Raw genomic sequence first — 18552 nt, 5'->3', positions numbered from 1 at the left:
CCCAGAGAGCCCCAGCTGCAGAAAGGGATGTGGAACACTCCCACCTTCCAAGCCCGCTGAATGGTCAACAGAGGAATCCAAGCCGTGGTGCCTATCCATTAAATGCCTGTTACTCAGCCCAGCCATTCTTTCTTCTCTCTCTCCAAAGCCTTCCTAGTCCCTCAGTCCACATTCAGACACACACCTTTTTGTCAGCTATTTAAAATCATTAAGTGAACTTAATTAGGTTTGTCAATCCCTAAGGCTGGCAAGGTGGCAAGTAAGGCATTATATCCACTGTCCATTAACAGTCTGTTGCCTGAACGAGATTATGCGTTTCTGAGCTGTACGTGAGCTGCCTCCGCACCTCCCAAGCAGGCATCTGCCCCATGGGTCTGGGCAGCACCTGATGCCAAGGCTGCCCCTCTGCCCTGGCCCTCTGCCCCAACAGCCAGCTCACAGAACCCACCTGGGTCAGCTCTCAACAGGCCTCTCTGTAAAGCTAAACGAGACAGAGTCGGGGGCTGTTCTTTATGCAAAGCCAGGGTCCAGCCAAGATCTCTAGCCAAGTCTGTGTTAGCAACAAGCTCCCAACCCCACTGCCTGGAAAAGAGGGAAAAAGCAACAACCACCCAGGCAATCAAAAGTGTCTTCTTTGGAGAAAGAGAAAGACCTGAGCAGGTGTGAACTGTGGAGGGGCAGGGAGTGAAATCCCCACGGCTGAGGGCCAGACGGAGGGGTCTCAGCTGCCACGCTCTGAAGTGACACAGCTCAGTAAGGGAGCTGGACAAGCCCCAGAGAGCTGGCTTTTCCTTCTCCCTGACCAAGCTGCCCACGGAGAGGGAGAGGGAGGCTCTGCCAGCCCCGAGGCTCTGCTTCCTTTCCCCACACAGAGCTGAGGCTTTGGGGCCGCAGAGTAACCTGTGCACTTGTTAGAACCCCCTGGCCCCTGCCATCCTGGCAGTAATGTGGCATGGACCTTGTTTTCTCTCAGACCCAGAGCAGTCCTCCTGGTATGTGCTGGAAATTTCCCTCAGTCCCAGAACAGTCCACCTGTTATGTGCTAAGACCCAAGACCTGAAGCCGTGGCTGACTCTGGAGAGTGACTTGGGGTCTGCACTTAGGTCGGAAAGACTCTGAGAGCCTTAAGAAGTCTCACCCATCTCCAGCCAGGAGAGGGCAAGCAGAGCCAGGAGCAAAACCTTCTTCACCTGAGGTTCAGGCAAAGATACTCTGTGAGGTACCATCCAAAGTAGAGAAGGCTGGATCTGGGTGGCCCTGATCACCGCCTGGTCTCTTGGCTAGTGCTTCCGCAGAAAAGAAGCTCCTAGGTTGGGTATTCTGTTCCCTCCCTGCCCACCATCCCCAGACCCCACTCCCCAACTGCCTCTGCTTCACCCCTGCCCCCCCCCGCTTCCCAGCGTGACCCACCTTTGTCCCACCTGTCCCCTCCCTGCAGCCTCCGGAGTCTGGAGCATTTGGGGGTGGGTTGGCAGCGTGGCCTCCTGGGTGGACAGAGGCAGCATCACGTGTTTACATCTGATTCGGCATCTGACTGAGTCTTCCCTGATTGTTATGAGTGTTCCTGACTCAAAATATGTGCAATTCCCAGTGTCAATCAGACTCTTTGAAACAGCAGCTGCCACTGCCATTGCCTTGCAGAGCACTTTAGAAACTCTTCTATTTAGAAACCATTCCAGCACCAGCTTGCATCATGCCATCCATGCTAAGAGGCCCAGTGGCTGGTTGAGAACTTTGCAGCTCTAATCTCTCAGTAATGAGAAGGAAGGCAAGAGAGGGGCAGGGAGAGCAGAGAGGGAAGGGGAGACATCCATTTAGGGGAAGAGATCAATTAGGGGGAAACAGGGGTTTCGGCCCTCTCCCCCATGCTCGACAGGCACACAGGTGTAACTTACTTGCTCACGCTCCCCAGGCCCTCCCGGAAAGTATTCCCATGATGCAGCTCAGCACCGAAATCGGTGCCTGGCCCCTTGGCCTATGGAGGACAGTCTAGGAGATGATGAGCCTGAGTGGAGAATTGGAAAGGTGGACAGAGGGCCCCTTACCCACTGCCGTGCAGGAGCATCGGGCAGATTTGCCTCCCTGATGTTCCACCAGGGAACGTGATTCTTTCTAGTCACCCTCTCCAAGTAGCTCTAAGTACCTGTTTTCTTGCTGCCTGGGAGCAGTATCTCCCTAACCCTGGCAACTGTTGTAAAGAGAACGAGACAGCAATATTAGGGCGCTTGTTGGCCACTTGAGAATCCCAGGTCTGGCTGTGTTTGGGGGTTACGCAGTCTCCGGCTAGGAGTTCATCTGTAGACCATGTCCCCTGTGGAGATCCAGGAAAACCACACCTCTGACCTCGCCAAGACTTATGGAGAAACCCAATGTAGGTGTGTGAGACATATGGGCCTCTCACCATCTTCACCTCCTTCCACACCCCTCGCAGTGGAGCTGGAGGGGCCCTGTCCTGCTCTGACCCGTCCCCCACTCCAGCTTCTCTCCTGGAGACACCCTCTCCTCACTGCTTTCCATCCCCATGTCCACATCTTTGAGTCCTTTCCTTCCTTCAGAACCAACCTGAAAACCACCTCCTCTGTGAAGTGCTCCCCATCTCCGCAGCCTGGTGGAAGTCTTCCTTCCTCTGAGCTCTCAGAGCATCTTACCTGCACCTCTCATGGGGTATCCACCTCCTTCTAACTGATTCTATACTGACATAGACACCCTTTGTCTCTCCACTGGTCAGCAAGCAACTTGAATGCAGCATCTTGTCTGATTTCTTTTAGAATCCCTTATAGGTCTGAAGTAGGACCCAATATACATACATGAGAGGTGTACGTGAAACGAAAATCCTTTCAGTGGGTGCTTATCAAGGTCATAATGAAAGATGCCTCTCAGAGGCATGTGCCAGGTGCCAACAGCTGGCTGGACAAATTGGGTGGGTTCGACCCCTCATGCACAGTCATCCAGCCCAGAACAGGATTTGGGGATTCTCCACTGGGCACTCTTCTTTCCAAGCCCAACCAACCACCAGCCCTCTTTACCGGTCTATCCTAATGGAGGCACGTGGGCCCCATCATGGGGAATGTGGCCTGAAGGCACCAGTGAGGTTGGCATGAGTACAGCAGATTCAGGCATTTCCTCTTCAGAATCAAACCAGGTTTGGGCCCCCTAATTGTGACTTTCAAATAAGAAGGATTATTTGTGATGATTGACCAGATTTCATAAGACAGGTAAAGGCGTAGACGGATTTACTGGGTAGCTTGGTTAAGAATAATTGATCACAAACACACTATTTAGATAAAAGTTTGATTTTGTTTTTGAGTCTTTCCCCCACAAGAGGCAGTAATTCTTCTCTGGTCCCAGTGTTTAACCCTTCTACGTGTGGATCAGAGGTCATCCGCTCATGGGCACGATGGGGGCTTCCGGCCTCTGTGGCAGTTCACTCACTGACTATAAAGCTTTGCTGCCCTCACTGCAAATCATAAGCAAACATTCTTTCTCCTCAGGTTTCTTTCCTCTGTGCCTTTCCTCCCTCTGCTAAGGCTGTTTCCTGTGTCTGCTCTGCCCTCTTTGCCCCGCCTTCTGCACGCTGTCAGCCTCCCACTCCTGCCAACACTTCTGTTTTCTTCTCTTGCTACCCCACACTGCCAACTCTATTGTCTGAGTTCCCTCTCCCCTTTTGTTTTACCAGCATTTTTGAACTATAATTTACATACCATCAATTCACCTGTTTTAAGTGTACGCATCAATGACTTTTAGCAAATGTACAGAGTTGTGCAAAGAACACTACAATCCAGTTGCAGAATGTTTTCGTCCCCCCAAAAAGAACCCTTGTGTTGGTTTACAGTCAATACTGTTCCCATTCCCAGGCAACCGCTAATCTTCTTTCAATCTCTATAGATTTGCCTCTTCTATACGTTTCATATAAATGGAAAAATGTAGATGAATAGTGTCATGAGGTCTTTAATTACTGTCTGGCTTCTTTAACTTAGCGTAATGTTTTTGAGGTCTATCCATTTTATAGCCTATAACCATGCCCATTCTTTTATATTGGGGAGTAGCATTCCATTGTATGGCCACCGCATATGTGTTTTATCCAGTCACCAATTGGTGGGCATGGGTTGTCTCTCTTGATATTTTAACATCCACACCAGAGACTGTGCATGCTTCTGCAAGGTCATGCTGGATTGACTTTCTGAAAGGTGGGAGAGGGGTTTTAAGTTCTCAGGAAACTCACTTTACAGCAGGACAGGGCTGGCTAACTGAAGTATTCCAGGAGGATGACTTCCCAGGAAACAAATGAACCAAAGGTATTTTCTATTTATCCCACTCTAAAGCCTTCCCTGGCCACAGTCCCAGGACCTGATCCTCCAAGGCTGTGAAAGAGATGGAAGGAAACAATATCTCATGGGTTTACTGTTAACACTTATGGCCCACTCTGTGTTGCTTACAAACACTCCCAGGGATCACACTCAAATCATTTAATATTTAACAATCAGTCGGGCACTGCAGAGACCAACCTCAGTTAGAACTGATACTGAACAAGACATGGGTTCCTCGAGATCCCCCTCTGTGTGAGGAGTTAACCTTTCAGTTGCTGGATAATGAGGAATCCAGGGGGCTCCAGGGACAGAGCCATGCTGCCTGAGGCAATCAACAAGCAGAGGACACATGGGGAACAGAGGCGCTTTATCAGTTGGCACAGAAGCATCTCAATAGTTTAATAACGTCTTCAGCCCCGCCTGTGAGCACCAGCTGATATGAAGCCTAGCCCTTCTGCCCACCCTGCACACCCAGAACGCACAAGAGGTCTCCTCAGAGTATCCGGGAGTCCTGGTCTCAGGCCCCAAGCTCCAAATTCCATTAACCTACAGAGCAGTCCCTCAGAAAGGGAAGTGCCCTGTGCTGGAGAAGTAGGGAGATGTTGACATCTCCCCCTTCGCCGCCTCCCTGAGATTAGATGAGGCTGATAACAGCTCCAGTTGCGAGCTGGGTCATCAGTGCACATTTGGATCGTGCTGGACGTTGAATCCAAGACATGACCCCCCGCGTAGTTTCTCACACCCACTCCTCTTGACACGCTTACAGGTTCTGGCTGCAGATTGTTGCGTGGTGGGGACCAGGATCCAGAGCCACCGTGGCTTTCAACAATATCTCCATCAGCCTGGACTGCTACCTCACCAGTGAGTGCACTCTGTCCCCAGCACTTGGCCCCCAACCCAGAGTATCCTGGGCCTCACAATCCCTCCTAGACCCAAGCCCGTGGTCTCTGCCACCTTCCCCGGGGCGTACTCATCTCCCCCTTAAACCGAACCTCACTTAACTCAGCCCGTGGGGTCTTCTCTGTTCTAGTTGGTGGGGAGGACAAGATGCCGCAGAATACAGCACCCAAGTCAAGAAATCTGTTTGAGGGAAACCCAAACAAGGAGCCAAAACCCTGGGAAAACACACCAAAAGAGAACCCCATCTTTGACCCTACAGGTAAGAGTTCAACTTACATACTGAGCAAAGTAATTTTTTGTTGCAAAAGGTAGAAGAAAGATATGTACTGTGATTGGGGTGGGGAGCGGTGTTTATAGGATAAAATAGTCGACCTTTGGAAAGAAGATCACCTACCCCCTGGCTAATGGGCTCCAAGAGAAAGCCGTTTGGTTGTCCTATTCCTTGGGGAAACGGAGCTTCTGAAAGTTGTGCAAAGGAGCAACTGTCCTCCATGCCTGGGAAGTACCCAGGCCCCGACACAAACAGGGGAAACAAGCTGGTACCCTTTTCTCAACTCAGTCCTTTGAGACCACTCCCCATTTACTGAACAAAGCACACCTTCCATCGATTTCTTCTCCTCGTAAAGAGGGCTGGGCCCAAGGCCAAGGTTATCCGTTGCTCAAAGGCAGACTAGCTCATCAGTGGTAAAACCCCTCAAAGCTTCAGGTTCAACGCATTTCCCCAAAGCTTGACTCCCTTCTGAAGCTGTTTAATTCAGCATCCCCTGGGCTGAAGGACTTCTCATGGGGCCCTTGCTGCTTCAAACACAGGCCTCTTCAGCCTCTGGCCCTAAACCGTGGGTGTGACTTCTCAGCTGCTCTGTACCAGAGGGAAATCTCTTGGAATCAGTCTCCAAACGCAGTATGAGGTTTGTCGGTGGTTATTAGATCTGTGAGCCCAGCCCCAGAGGAGCTAATGAAGGCCACCGGGCCTGACACCAGCAGGTCAAGGGGTTCCCCCAGGTGGGTGCTGGCGCCTGGGGTGTCAGGCTTCATCCAACATGAGTAACTCAGAAAGGCCACAGTCCACCCACACTCTTTTCCTCTAAAAGGTAATTCTATATTAAAATAACAATAAATAAATGATACCTCTCTCATTTCTACTTTTAACGTAAAATTTTTGTTTAGTGCAAAGTACAAAAAAAAAATAGTTGAGGCTATACCTTTGCACTAAATTCATTGACCCTCAACTTATTAAATAAATATTAGCTTTGCTTTGTCTTTGAAGAAATCCTTTCCTTTCCTTCCCCTAAAAAGCTGTCCCAGGACTCTCATTCCTTCCAGTTCCTGCCTGATCTAATCCAGCTGCCAAACCAGAGGAAAGCGTTCGTTGCTTTTCCCATCACCTCTCTCCTTTTCTCCCATCACCTTGAACTAGAACCTCAATTTTTTTTTCATTTTTTTCACACGAAGAGGAACCTGGTCTCCTCAACCGTGATCTCTATTTCCCCCCTCTGCCTCGTGGTTCGCAAAAACATCTAACATGATGGAGGCAGCCCTCTGCTAATCGTTCAGCACCTGTCCCCGCCCCCCACCCCAGTGACTCACCTCCATCACTTCCTAGCCCTTGGTCAACCACTGTCTCCCTGCTATAAATGCGATAAATGCGGGACTTGCGGAGCAAACATCGCGGCAAGCCCCGCCCCTCCTCACCGCCAGCACCGATTATGTAGCAGGAGCTCCAGAAACACTTTATCAATTGACTGGTGGGCGATTGATGCTTGAGCTCAATACTCAGATGTCGGCAGCGGGACCCCGCAGCCAGCATTTAGGGAGCAGCCACGCGCCCTGCCTGACTCCCCGGTTTATTGCCATATAACTCCCACTGCCCCTAAAAGGCTGATCGATAAGGGTCTGCCCGGTGGCCCCTCAGACTAATGAAATCTCGCAGAGGCTCAAAAGTGGCAGTGCTCCCCTACCACCTCCAAATAAAATTAGAAGCGAGCGGGTGCCTGAGAGGCTGGAGATGACAGTGGCAGACACACAAGCTTCCTCTGCTGCCTGACCCCAGCCTCAGGGCAGGAGTGACAGCAAGTGGCTATGGGTCAGTGTTCTGTCTCCAGACCCCTTTCAGAGTGACCCCAGCTCAAGAGGAAGGGGACACTGAGGCAAACACCTCCCCAAGCAGCCTTGGGGGGCGTGTGGAGCAGGGCCTCCTTTCCCCACCAGCCAAAGGACGATGCCCACTGAGCCCCCTGGAGCGGCACTTAGCCAGGACCCACCCTCATGGTCAGGGAGAACAGGCCACGCCCTGGGTCCAAGCCCAGGTCCACCCTCTTGGCTTTAATCTAGAGCTCCCCCCCTAGTTCTTGCACACTTCCTCTGCCTCTGCCGGCGGTCCAGACCCAGGTCAGGAGCTCAGAGAGCTCCGAGTCTAGAAGAGGAGAGCACAAGGAGACAGATACTTGGACGATTAAGGGAGGGCAAGGTGCCTGCAGCGAGAGAAGTGCCATCGGAGGAGGGACCTGGAGGGGGAAAAGTGCAGGCAGCTCATGGAGAGGCCACGGTCAGGGCCACAGCCACTCGGAAATAATCACCTGACAAACGTTTGCCTGGCACTTCCCACAAACCTGGGGCTGTGCAGCTACGACAGGGAAGAGGGGAGCCAGTACCCCCTGTTCTGGAGCTTCTGGCCCACGGGAAGAGGGCAGCCTGTGAACCTGCAGGTCATGGTCTGCAACGTGAAGCTTGTCGACTGAAAAAAAGGCACAATGTGATAGTTGTGAATTAAGTTTTATTTGGGGCAAAATGAGGACGATAGCCCAGGAGACAGCATTTCGCATAGCTCTGAGAGACTGCTCCGAAGAGGCAGGGGGGACAGTCAGTGTATATGTGGTTTTGGTGAACGGGGAGTACGTGCAATGCAGCACACATTTTTGCAGAAGGTTGCTGCTAGTCTCGTGAAGGTTACAGCTAGCCACAAGGAGCAGACGTCACCATGAAAGATTTTAGTGCTTTCTCTAGATATGAGGAGATGCGAGGATTGGGCTCATAAAATCTTTTCTTGAAAATATCTAACTATTTGAAGGCCTGTTCTGCCAGTTTTTTTAGAGCACAGAGTGTCTCATTCCTGATCTACCCCCTGAACTCCTTTCAGGGTGACTGTTGAAAGTCAGCGGTCACAGCAGCTTATGATTTGATCCTTGTAGAGGTAGATGCCAAGCGCCAATTTGTAGTTGACAAGCTTAACCTCACTCAGAGCTTCTACCCGGGAGAGCCCCCCGGAGAGGAAGGGAGGGCTGGGGGCAGAGGGAAAGGAAAGGAAAGAACAGTCAGTGAGCACACCTGACCCTGGGCTGGGGGGTCTCACACATCTACTCCTCTAGTCCTCACTCTGGCCCAGGGCCCGCTGCTGTTATTAGAACTGCAGGGATGAGAGAGATTGACGGGGAAGAATGTAAGCATCCCACAGCTGGTAGGAAATGGGGCCAGGATGTAGCCTTGAAGTCTGCACTCTTCAGCCAACTGAGCTACTTCAAGTATCCAATTATCCTATCAGAGGTCAGAGCTATAAATGGAAAAGAGCTGGGAGAGTGTCCCAGATGAGAGCCCCTGCATGATCAGTAAACAAATCTGCTCCCAGCCATCCCAACAAAGGACAGAGGAGGCTGGATAATAAGATTTTCTCCCCAAAGTTCAGCACTGTCAGTTTCTGCTGGGCTGGAACAAGGGTGGCTGGTGGCATTTCGACTCTCCTCCCAGCAGGCTTTCGAGCAACTCCTAGAAATGCAAACGCCAGTTGGGTCTTCTGAAAACCGTCACTCACAAAGCTTCCAAATTTCTAAACACTCCTCACGTCCCCCAAGCCAGCCCTTCCCTCTGATGAGGGCCTGACCCTCTGGGTCTGGGGATTTCCTCACCCCCAGCCCACGGGGCAGAGCTGAGCCGCTGGAGCATCCAGGCAGGGAATAGCCTGTCCAGGTGCTTCACGGAACATTCTCGGAAGCCTCTGAGTCACTTTAGCTAATCAGATGAAGAAACTGAGAGAGAAATGGGGCAAGTATTAAGGCTGAGAAATTACATTTGTCAGCTTTACACATACAGTCACACTAACCAAATGGTTGGGATAATGCAATCACGGGCTGCAGAGCTCTCTCTCTCTCTCTCTCTCTCTCTCTCTCTCTCTCTCTCTCTCTCTCTCTCTCTCTCTCTCTCTCTCTCTCTCTCTCTCCCCTGCCCCCCAGCAGTAATGACCACTAGGGGTGAGGAGGTGCATGCAGGCTCTGTCACCTTCTCTCTCTCTAAAAACCCAGGTAAGGACAGGCAGGACCCTCCCCCCACCCTGGGCCAGATGACTCTGCCTCGGCTTCCTAACCCATCTCTCCTTCTCTTTAGAGCTTACATATTGTGTAGGAGGGCAGGATGGAATCAGCTCAGTTTACATGCAAACAAGCCCAACCCACAGGTATCCATAACTTGCAGAACCCTGGCATCAAGCCACAGTCTTGCCTTTGAGTTGGTTGGTGACAGTTGGTTTACTGTTTTCTGAATACACGTCTCTTGCCAAAGGTTGGTGGGGAGACAATTAAAAATGTGTGGAAAAGAGCACTGGACCAGGAGTCAGAACTCCCGGCTGGCCTACACTAGCAAGCTGTGGTCCTAAGGCAGGTCTCCCCTCTGTCCGGCCTTCCATCCCCTCATTTGATGGCTGGGGCATGTCAGCAAACCCTCAGGTAACAGCTCGTGTTTGAGGGACTAACGCAAACACAGACAAAGGAGAGAAAACTGCTACTTTTGAAAATCAAGGTTGAAGTAGACAGTCTCCAGGTCCCTTGCCATCCCCAGCTCCATGGTTCTAAGAGCTGAGGGGATATGGCATAAGGGAGCCAGAGCTCTCCTTGGCCCACTGCTAATGTGCCCAGAAGTGAGGGTGACTGCAGGGTCCATTTCCACACACACTCCTATGATTCAAGAACAGATGCCAATTCCAATGAGAAAGTTTTATGTGTTTCACATAAATTGATTGGGTCTATTTCTGCTAAATGCATTATCCATTCACCACAGAACAACTATTAGAGTTAATAGAATTTGTAGCTAGAGCCATTATGCTCCAAGCACACCCTTCTGGGGATGACAGCATTATTGGAAGGCAGGCTTCACAGGGCCTGGCCTCGCTCACTCAGAACTGTCTTCTCACTCACTGTGGGTCTTTGTTTCCATCGGAGTCTTTCGCACCTGCAGGCCCAGCCAAGCTCATTTCAGCGGCATACCCCAATAGCGAAGATTTACCCAGTTCCTAAAGAAATACATGTATCTCATCCAGTTCCAGAAAATCCTATCATCTTATCACCTGTTGGCATTGCAGACAACCTCATGCCAGGTTGGAGGTACAGAGGGAGCTGGCATCCCTGCTTTAGCCGTGGCTTTTTACTGTGTGCCAGTTTTGAAGGCAGGAGGCCCCCAAAGCATTGGGAGGACAGGCAACAAGTAAAGGTAGAAGCCCCACTCACTCCAGGGGGACCTCAGAATAGACTCCTAAGTTCATTGTATCATTAACAGCTTCTTCCAGAAATAACCCGTGACGATCTGGGACTGCATGAATGCAGCAGTGAGCAGGTCGGCTGTTGGGGACCTAGATCTGGCCCAGGGTTTCTCTGTGTCCTCACGTCATCTGCTTCTGGTTACCTGGCTGAGGGAGGGAGGACCCACAAGCGCTCCTGGTTAAAATGCTGATTCCTGGGCCCCACAGACCTGTGGAATCTTAATGTCTGAGAATGAGAGGTCAAGCTCTGCCTTTTTAACAAACTCACAAGGAAAACCTGGTTTGAAACAGAGTTTAGGAAACCCAGGCTGCAGCCCGACCTCCTCGTTGCAGATGGGCGTAGACCTTGGGATGGAGAGGAGGCGGGCTCGGGGCCACACAGCATCCTCCAAGGGTTCAGCTCTCAGACAGTAAGGGCCTCGCCTCATGCGTCTCCTCTTTACACAGCAATGATAACCACTATCCCTGAGCAGCGCCGTGTGCTGGGCTCTTTCACGTGCATTATCTCATTTGCTCGTACTATAATATTACCCCCCATTTACAGATGAGGAACTTGAGGCCCACAGAGAGGAAATAACTTGCTCTAAGTTATACAAGTTGTGTAAAAGGCTAAAATCACATGAAAAGTAAAGTTTTCTAAGCCAAATAACATTTGGAAGGGCAAAGTTTCCTTAAAGAAACCTTAAAGGAATCCCACTGTTGAATGGGTCTTCTGGAGGAATCTCTCTTTGAAAAACCCTGAACTGAAAATGTCAGTTTTTGCTTAAACAGAGCACAGAGGCATCTTCACTAATATTCCGAACAGCACACCAGGCATACAATGCACCTCCGCACATGTAAGAAAGCTGATCATTGCAGCTAATTTGCGTCTCTCCGTGCACCCCAGCCTTCATGGGTGCACATGAAAGGCACTCCTGTCGGCACCCGTTCAACTGCGAGGAGCACCTCTTTGAGAGCTGGGCCGGCATGGGACTGTAGATATAATCCTTGGAACCCGTTCGGGCACTGGCCATTTCCCTGCTCAGCTGGCCCGCTGTTTAACCATGTGCTGCGCGTTCTCTCTTATCCACTGATTTTAGATTATCACCTATTTATAGCCAGAGTACTAGTGATAACGCATGAAGCACCAGCTCTAACAAGGCTCGTGGGCCCCCAGTCACTGCGGCAGGCTCGGCACCCTCCCAATTAGGATGTCACTCTTCATTTGGGTGCAGCTCCCTTCCCCAGGAGCTAGCGCGGCTGTGCTCCAGGGAGAGAGGTAGCTTGGAACTAATTCGTGATTCACAATCCCCGTTACTCATGTTAACAAGTCCCTCCCGGAGCAAGAGGCTTTGCAAGCTGGGGAGCCAGTCAGCATCCCCAGGAGGTGGCCGACACCAAGGCCCAGGGGCTGCTTGGTGGCCGAGGGAGAGACAGCACTTCCGCAGGGACCCGGTGATGGTGACAGGGAGGAACTGAAGGCTGGATAAGAAGCCACGCTCCCTGAACAGAGCACCCACTGGCAGCAGAGCTTCATGGGTTTGCAGACGGCCCCCTTCCCTCTGCACCCCCGTCTCCAGCTGTTAAGCACACTCGGTGTCTCTTATGTGATCCTTACAGACTCTCCCCACCAGTCCCCCAGGAGAGACATGACGGTCCAGCTCCCAGCCCTGCCACCTACTTAAAGCCACTCACTTCTCCTTTCTGTGCCTTTGTTTCCTCACATCCAAAAAATGGCGCTTATTTAGTTAGGGCTTCCATCTCATAGTTTTGAGGAAAGGATCACATAAGTGAATCGGTGTCGAGGGCTTAGAGAGGTGCTTGACCCAAAGTGAGCTGGGTCAGCTACATGAGCTGTTGTTATTTTCCCCATTTTAGAATTGGGGAGACAGAATCAGAAAGGTTATGCAGCTTACCTCACCAATCAGCTGCAGAGCCAGGGTTCCCACTCAAGCCGGCTCACCCCAAAGTCTTCCCGCTCTAGCCCCATGTCCATTAGGAACAATCCCAGATACCACCCAGCTGCTGACCACGGTTAGGGAGAAGCTCTTGCTACATCCAGACTGGCTACATCCATCTTCTCTTTCCACGAGGAGATTCAGCTCAGCGTTCAACACAGAAAACCTCATTGCTTTCCAGTTAATGTGTTCACAATTCCCTGAATCTCTCTCCTAGAAAAAAAAAAAAAATCACATCGAGCTGAGTTTAATTTAACAGGCCTGTTTTGGTGCCTGCTCCGTGCCCTGTCCTGTGCTGGGTGCCTTGGGGCCTGCAGCTGGGAACAAGCCAAAATGTCCCTCGTGGAAAATGTACCACCCAGAGCGGGGCTCACATAAGCCTGACATGAAGCCACTGTTACCTCAGTACAAGGGAGTCTCTGCATCCCTTTTCAGGTGTCCAATTCTGATCACAGCTGGAATTAGGACAGGTGCCCCCACTCCCCGGCTCTGCCTTTATCCTGCCCTGGATGGTGAAAGGGTCTCCATCCAAGACTGGTGCATTGCGAATTATGCTGAACTGATCATCATTTTTGAAAAGAAATCCAGTGTCCTTTGAGAAAGCAAGGAATCAACAGTGTACTTCATAACTGCCCGACCCTGGGCCCCACTGGAAAAATAGTACAGCAGCATCCAGCTCTGGCAGACTCAAAAACGCTTCACGAACCTCCAGTCTAATACGACGTGCTGGTTGGCATTATGGCGAAGCTGCAGACAAAATGCCTTCACACCATGCCGTGGTTCCTCTTAGTAGCCGAGAGGACCCATTGCCTTTCTCTCTCCTGGCTGCCCTGAGAAAACATGTTGTTTTTCCCATTTGTTTTAGTGAAAGATTACATAAGTGAGAGACAATAAATGACCTGGGAACTCTGAGCTCAGCACGCCTTGATTAAGATCATCTAGCTCCAAGACTAGCAGGACACAAAGGCCCCTCCATCAGTGCAGGTGCATTAAGCACTTGTTATTTGGGAAGTCCACTTTTAATTATCGTCCTTCTCTCAGACTTGCTTGTTCTGCCTGCAAAATAACCCTGCATCCCCTCGGAGCCTATTCAGCTCTTTGCTTGTTGCAGCAAAGCTTCAGTGATCCTGGACAGAGAGGTTTTTTAAAATTTATCTGGACCCAGAGCTGGACAGTGGAACTAGGGGGAGAAAGGCTGAAATGCTAACTCTAGATCCCAAAAGGCAGTTCCTCCCTGCTTGCCCCTACATTGCCAAGAGGAAAAGGAACAAGAGGTGGAATCACCTTAGCCATCACTGAGTCAGGGAGAAGAAAGAGGGCACAGGGAATAAATGGGCCCACCAGCACCCTCCACACTGGGTGCTTACCAAAAAGATGAGGCCAAAGAAAGCATTGGCTTCTGGGGAGGGCTTTGGGGTATACAGATAGGTATCTATTGCTTTGTAATGAACTACCATAAAAATATAGTGGCTTAAAACAACACACGTTTGTTATATCAGTTTCTGTGGGTCAAGAAACCAGGCACAGCTTAGCTGGGTCCTCTGCTTCATAGTTTCTCATAAGCTTGCATAAGATGTTAGCCAGGGCTGGGTCTCATCTGAAAGCTCAACTGGGGAACGAATTACTCCCAAACTCACATGGTTGTTGGCAGTTCCTGGAGAAGCTGATGATGAGAAAGAGAAAGAGAGACAGAGACAGAGAAATAGGGAGTCTACTAGCAAGATGGAAGTTACAATCTTATGTAACATAGTCATGAATATAACATCCTGTCACCTTTGTCATATTCTGTTGGTTAGAAGCAACTCACAGGTCTCACCCACACTCAAAGGGAATGGATTATGCAAGGGTGTGGCTACCAGGAGGTAGAGATCACTGGGGCCACCTGACAGCCTACCTGCAGTGGATTTTGTGTGTCAGAGATCAACCAATCACCAGGAAGCTTTGAGAGCTCATTGTGGATTCTGATGGGCAGAATTCCTGGCAGCAATCTCAAGCCTCTCTGTTCAACATTCCACAGACACTTAAATATTCACTAAGTACCTACTGAGTGCCAGTCCATAGCAGAATGGAAAATGGATCAACAAAGAATCCTAGAGACCGTGGTTCCAGCTGTGGGACTTCAGGAGAGTCAAACATTCTGAGCCCCAGTTTTTTCTTTATTCATAAAGTAGTGATAATAATTACCTGCCACAGTACTTTTTCAGAGCTGGCTATTGTAGTGAGCAAATGAGATCATTTGCTTTGAAAGGTACAAAAGAATATGCTAATATAAAATGTGTGATATTATTATTAACATTATTAAACTACATAACAGAAAATATTGAGCCAATTCACTTGTCCCTCATATGTTGCCTTCTATACATTTTCAGTGTATTTATAATCCTCCTCCTCCTCCACCTATGAGCTGTGCACTCTTTTATTTGTATATAAGTATGTGTTCTGGGCATATTTTTCCTTAATTTTTTTGCAAAAGTTTCAAGCACATTCTAGTTTTTGCCCTCTTAAAGCTAACCATCTTAAGAAAAAAGGGGGCAGTATTTTGCATGTTGGGTCCTTTTGTTCAATCAATTCCCCCAACCCAGCTGATCATCAGTTTGTAGGTGAAACCCTCAAACTCCACTTGGGGGAAATATGTGACTTGGGTAAGGACATAGAAGATTGCCCCCCAAAAGACCCACTCATCAATATAAATTGAAAGAGGGTTTCTAGTCTTTTAAAGCTTGTCAAGATCTCAGAAATAATGGGGACTCCAGAACTTTCTCCAGGGACAGCTTTTCAAACAAATCCCAGGTGGTTGGATCTGAGAGGCCTGATTTGGTTTTTATAGTGAGTATTGACAATGACTTCGTAATAATGTGAGAGTGTATTTTATTCTTTTAATTGTTATTTTTTATTAAGTGACTGACAGACTGAATGATCCAGTTCTGGGATTAATGTTCACAAGTAAGGAAAATAAGGTACAGCTTGGGCTTGTTCAGCAACCCAACTGAAAGTCAGAAAAACTCCTGGGCCTCAGAAGAGCTCCCTGAAAAAGAGGAGTATTTCTTTTCCTTCACCCAGATTTATGACTTGGAGCCTACTAACTAGTCCATTCAGTCTATCAGCTGATCGGCTCCCTCAACCGTGGGGCCAGTGGCGTGTCCACACTGCTAAGGAGCAGGACTCGAGTGTTTCCTTAGAGACTGCAGGGCTCCCTGCCTCTCAGTTATGTGGGTGTGGGTGTGCGAGCGTGAGGGTGTGCTGGTGTGTGTGCGAGTGTGTGAAGGTGTGTGCCGGCTCCTTGGGAGCCTACCCCCTCTCTGCTGTGCAGTCATGAGTAAGACAAAATTTGCCTTTCAACACATCCATTTGTATCACCAGAACGCCTCTGGTCCGCTCCATCCTATGATGTTCTAACCGTAATACAAGAACTCCAAAGGGTCAAAGATGCTTCCTTTGAAGCATGCACAGCACCCGCAGCATGTGTGAGCTCCCTCTTCTAACCCCTCAAGTGGGTTTGGCGGCTGGCGTTTGGCCTACTCTCTTTTTTCTATTTTTTTTTTGGTTTTGGTTTTGTTTTTCATTTAACAAAGGTTTATTAACTATCTTCTGTGTGACTGGCACTGTTTTAGGTCCTGGAGACAAACAGTGAACAAAATTGGCTAAGCCCCACTCTTGTAAAGTTTGCACACTAGAGGGATAAACAGGGAACAAACAAGTGTACAGATGATATAGTTTCAGATAGTGATGTGTTATGAAGAAAATAAAGCAAGTTAAGGGGACAGAGATGACAGTGGCAGAGCGTGTGTGCTATAACGATGGGTGTTAAGGGAGAAAACTCAAGGTTTCGTCAGGTGCGCCTCAGAGCAGAACCGGGATAATACTATTTGTTACTATCGTTAAGACCCCACTTTTTACTCCTGGGCTGGCGTGGCCTGGGGAACCTCTGAGGCCCCTCTACAACGTAACTGCAGCTCTCATAAACTCTAGAAGCCTTGACCATGAAGTGTGCAGACACAGAGCAGAGCGTGGTAGAGAAGGGGGCGCACACCTGGGCTGAGCGGGCTGGGCCGGGGGAGTGACCCAGACACCTGCTCTCCTCCAAGGAAGGCAGGCTGAAGGCCACACACAGTTTCTAAAGAAGCGTTGGAAACCCGGTCCCAATCCAGTCTGGCATTGCTGTTGGAGCGAGAGCAGCAGGGCTCTCTGGTCAGTGGTGTTTTCTTTGCCAGTTGGGAGGAGATCTGTGTTCTAGGAAGGCTCCATCCACATTAAGTCTGATCCAGCCAATGTCCAGCAGCCCAAGGAAGTGTCCAGTCCAATAACAAAAATTACTATATAGATGACTGCTGATGTTGGTTCGGTGGCCCTATACATGACTAGTCTCATTAGTTCAATGCCTGATGATGTCAAGCCTCACATCTCTGTGATCTTTTTGGCCTTTTCCTCATGCTTGTTGCCTCATGGCCACTGCATCTCCAGGCACCATGACTGCCCTCAAGCAGGAATAAGAGAGAAGTGCCTCGTCCCTTCTTTTCTCTAGACTTACATAGTTTGTCTTCTGTCTTTGGTCCACCATTTGGTCCTACTTGCTACCCCACTACTTCCCTTTCTGCCCTGGACATTTGGATTCCCCCCTTTTCACGTGTCCCTGTTCTCCAATTCATCTTAGAAGGTCCGGGACCCTGACCCAGGAGTCAGGACATTTGTTCTTCTAGCTCCTAAGCACTTGGCCACTTGGGCTGCCTGCACCTCCATCTGCCCATCTGTCAGACGTGTTACAGTCCCAAGGCCTTGTAAGGATTTCACCCTTCATGATTTAGAACCAAACAATAAGCAAGAACTAGTAAGAATAAAGCAGTGAGGGGTACTGGCCTCCCACGCTGTTGCCTCTCTCCCAGGAGCCAGTGGACTTTACAACAGGAGGTACCAGACCAGGGTTTTCTCTCCCAGGTCTGTGGACAAGAGCAGATGAGGGCAGAAATCAATGACTCTTCAGGCCTGAGTGTGGCAAGGCTGGTATTTGAAACACTGCTACTTCCCACTTAAGCCTCAGAACCAAATCCATTACGTGTAACCCCCAGATGGGTGAGTCCGCAGCACCCATCTCGATATCAAATACTTTATGAACACAACTCTGGCCTGAAGCCAACTTGGGAATAACCAAATTAGCCCTGAGGCCTCCCTTAACTTAATTTTTACAGCTCTGCTTTCAGGATAGCGTTTTTCCTGTGACCTTTCCTCTCTCACGTGTTACTCACTTTCCCTCAGGGAGCAGGGGGTGGCTGAGAACACAACACAGACGCCATCACTGGAGCCATTAAAAACTGCCTCAGATTGCCAGGCGTCAGAGCTGTTTAGGGTAATTCAGTCCTGAAAGCAGCTTTTATCTCAACAGCCCAGATTTGCTGCCCTATTGATGGGGAGCCGGCTTGTTCAGAGGTTCCTCTTCGCGAAGGGATGTCTGCCTCCCAGCAGAGAGGGATGTAGGCCTCTGGTCTTTGTTCCCCGGGAGACCTCAGCTTTTGCAGGCATCCTGCGCATCTCAAGGAACTGCGTGAGGGTCTAGGGAGACAAAGATGTAAAAGTGAAGAAGAGATTATACGTGTGAGCAAGTCTAGTACAAAAGACAGAGCTGGTATTATAATTATTGTTGTTACCCCCTCCTAACTTCTCATCATCAAAATAGAACAAGAGAGAAATGACCAGAAAGCTACGCATGAGTAAACGAGGTGTGGGGGTGTGTGTGTGTGTAGATGCAAACAAATTCAGTCTGAGAAACAAACTAGAACAACAAGGAAAATTCATCACTGAAAACTGTGTTGTAAAAAGAGTAAATGTGATGTTCCCCTCCTCACTTAGTCTCTGTAACCACAGGCCATTTCTTTAACTTTTCTACATGGTTGCC

The 18552-nt window shown here is 49.6% G+C and overlaps 1 protein-coding gene across 1 annotated transcript in view; it reads left to right on the top strand.

Annotated features, from left to right (window-relative positions):
- Positions 1-18552, top strand: part of ALK (ALK receptor tyrosine kinase) — a 756061-nt gene that overhangs the window by 670939 nt on the left and 66570 nt on the right. The window contains exons 11-12 of the mRNA XM_061210871.1: positions 5074-5168; positions 5338-5466. Coding sequence (XP_061066854.1) covers positions 5074-5168; positions 5338-5466 — 224 coding nt within the window. The remainder of the gene's footprint in view (positions 1-5073; positions 5169-5337; positions 5467-18552) is intronic.

Source organism: Eubalaena glacialis, chromosome 14 (assembly GCF_028564815.1).
Source record: "Eubalaena glacialis isolate mEubGla1 chromosome 14, mEubGla1.1.hap2.+ XY, whole genome shotgun sequence".
Lineage (NCBI taxonomy): Eukaryota > Metazoa > Chordata > Mammalia > Artiodactyla > Balaenidae > Eubalaena > Eubalaena glacialis.
The sequence above is the reverse complement of the archived record's forward strand: the minus strand, read 5'-3'. Positions and strand labels throughout refer to the sequence as shown.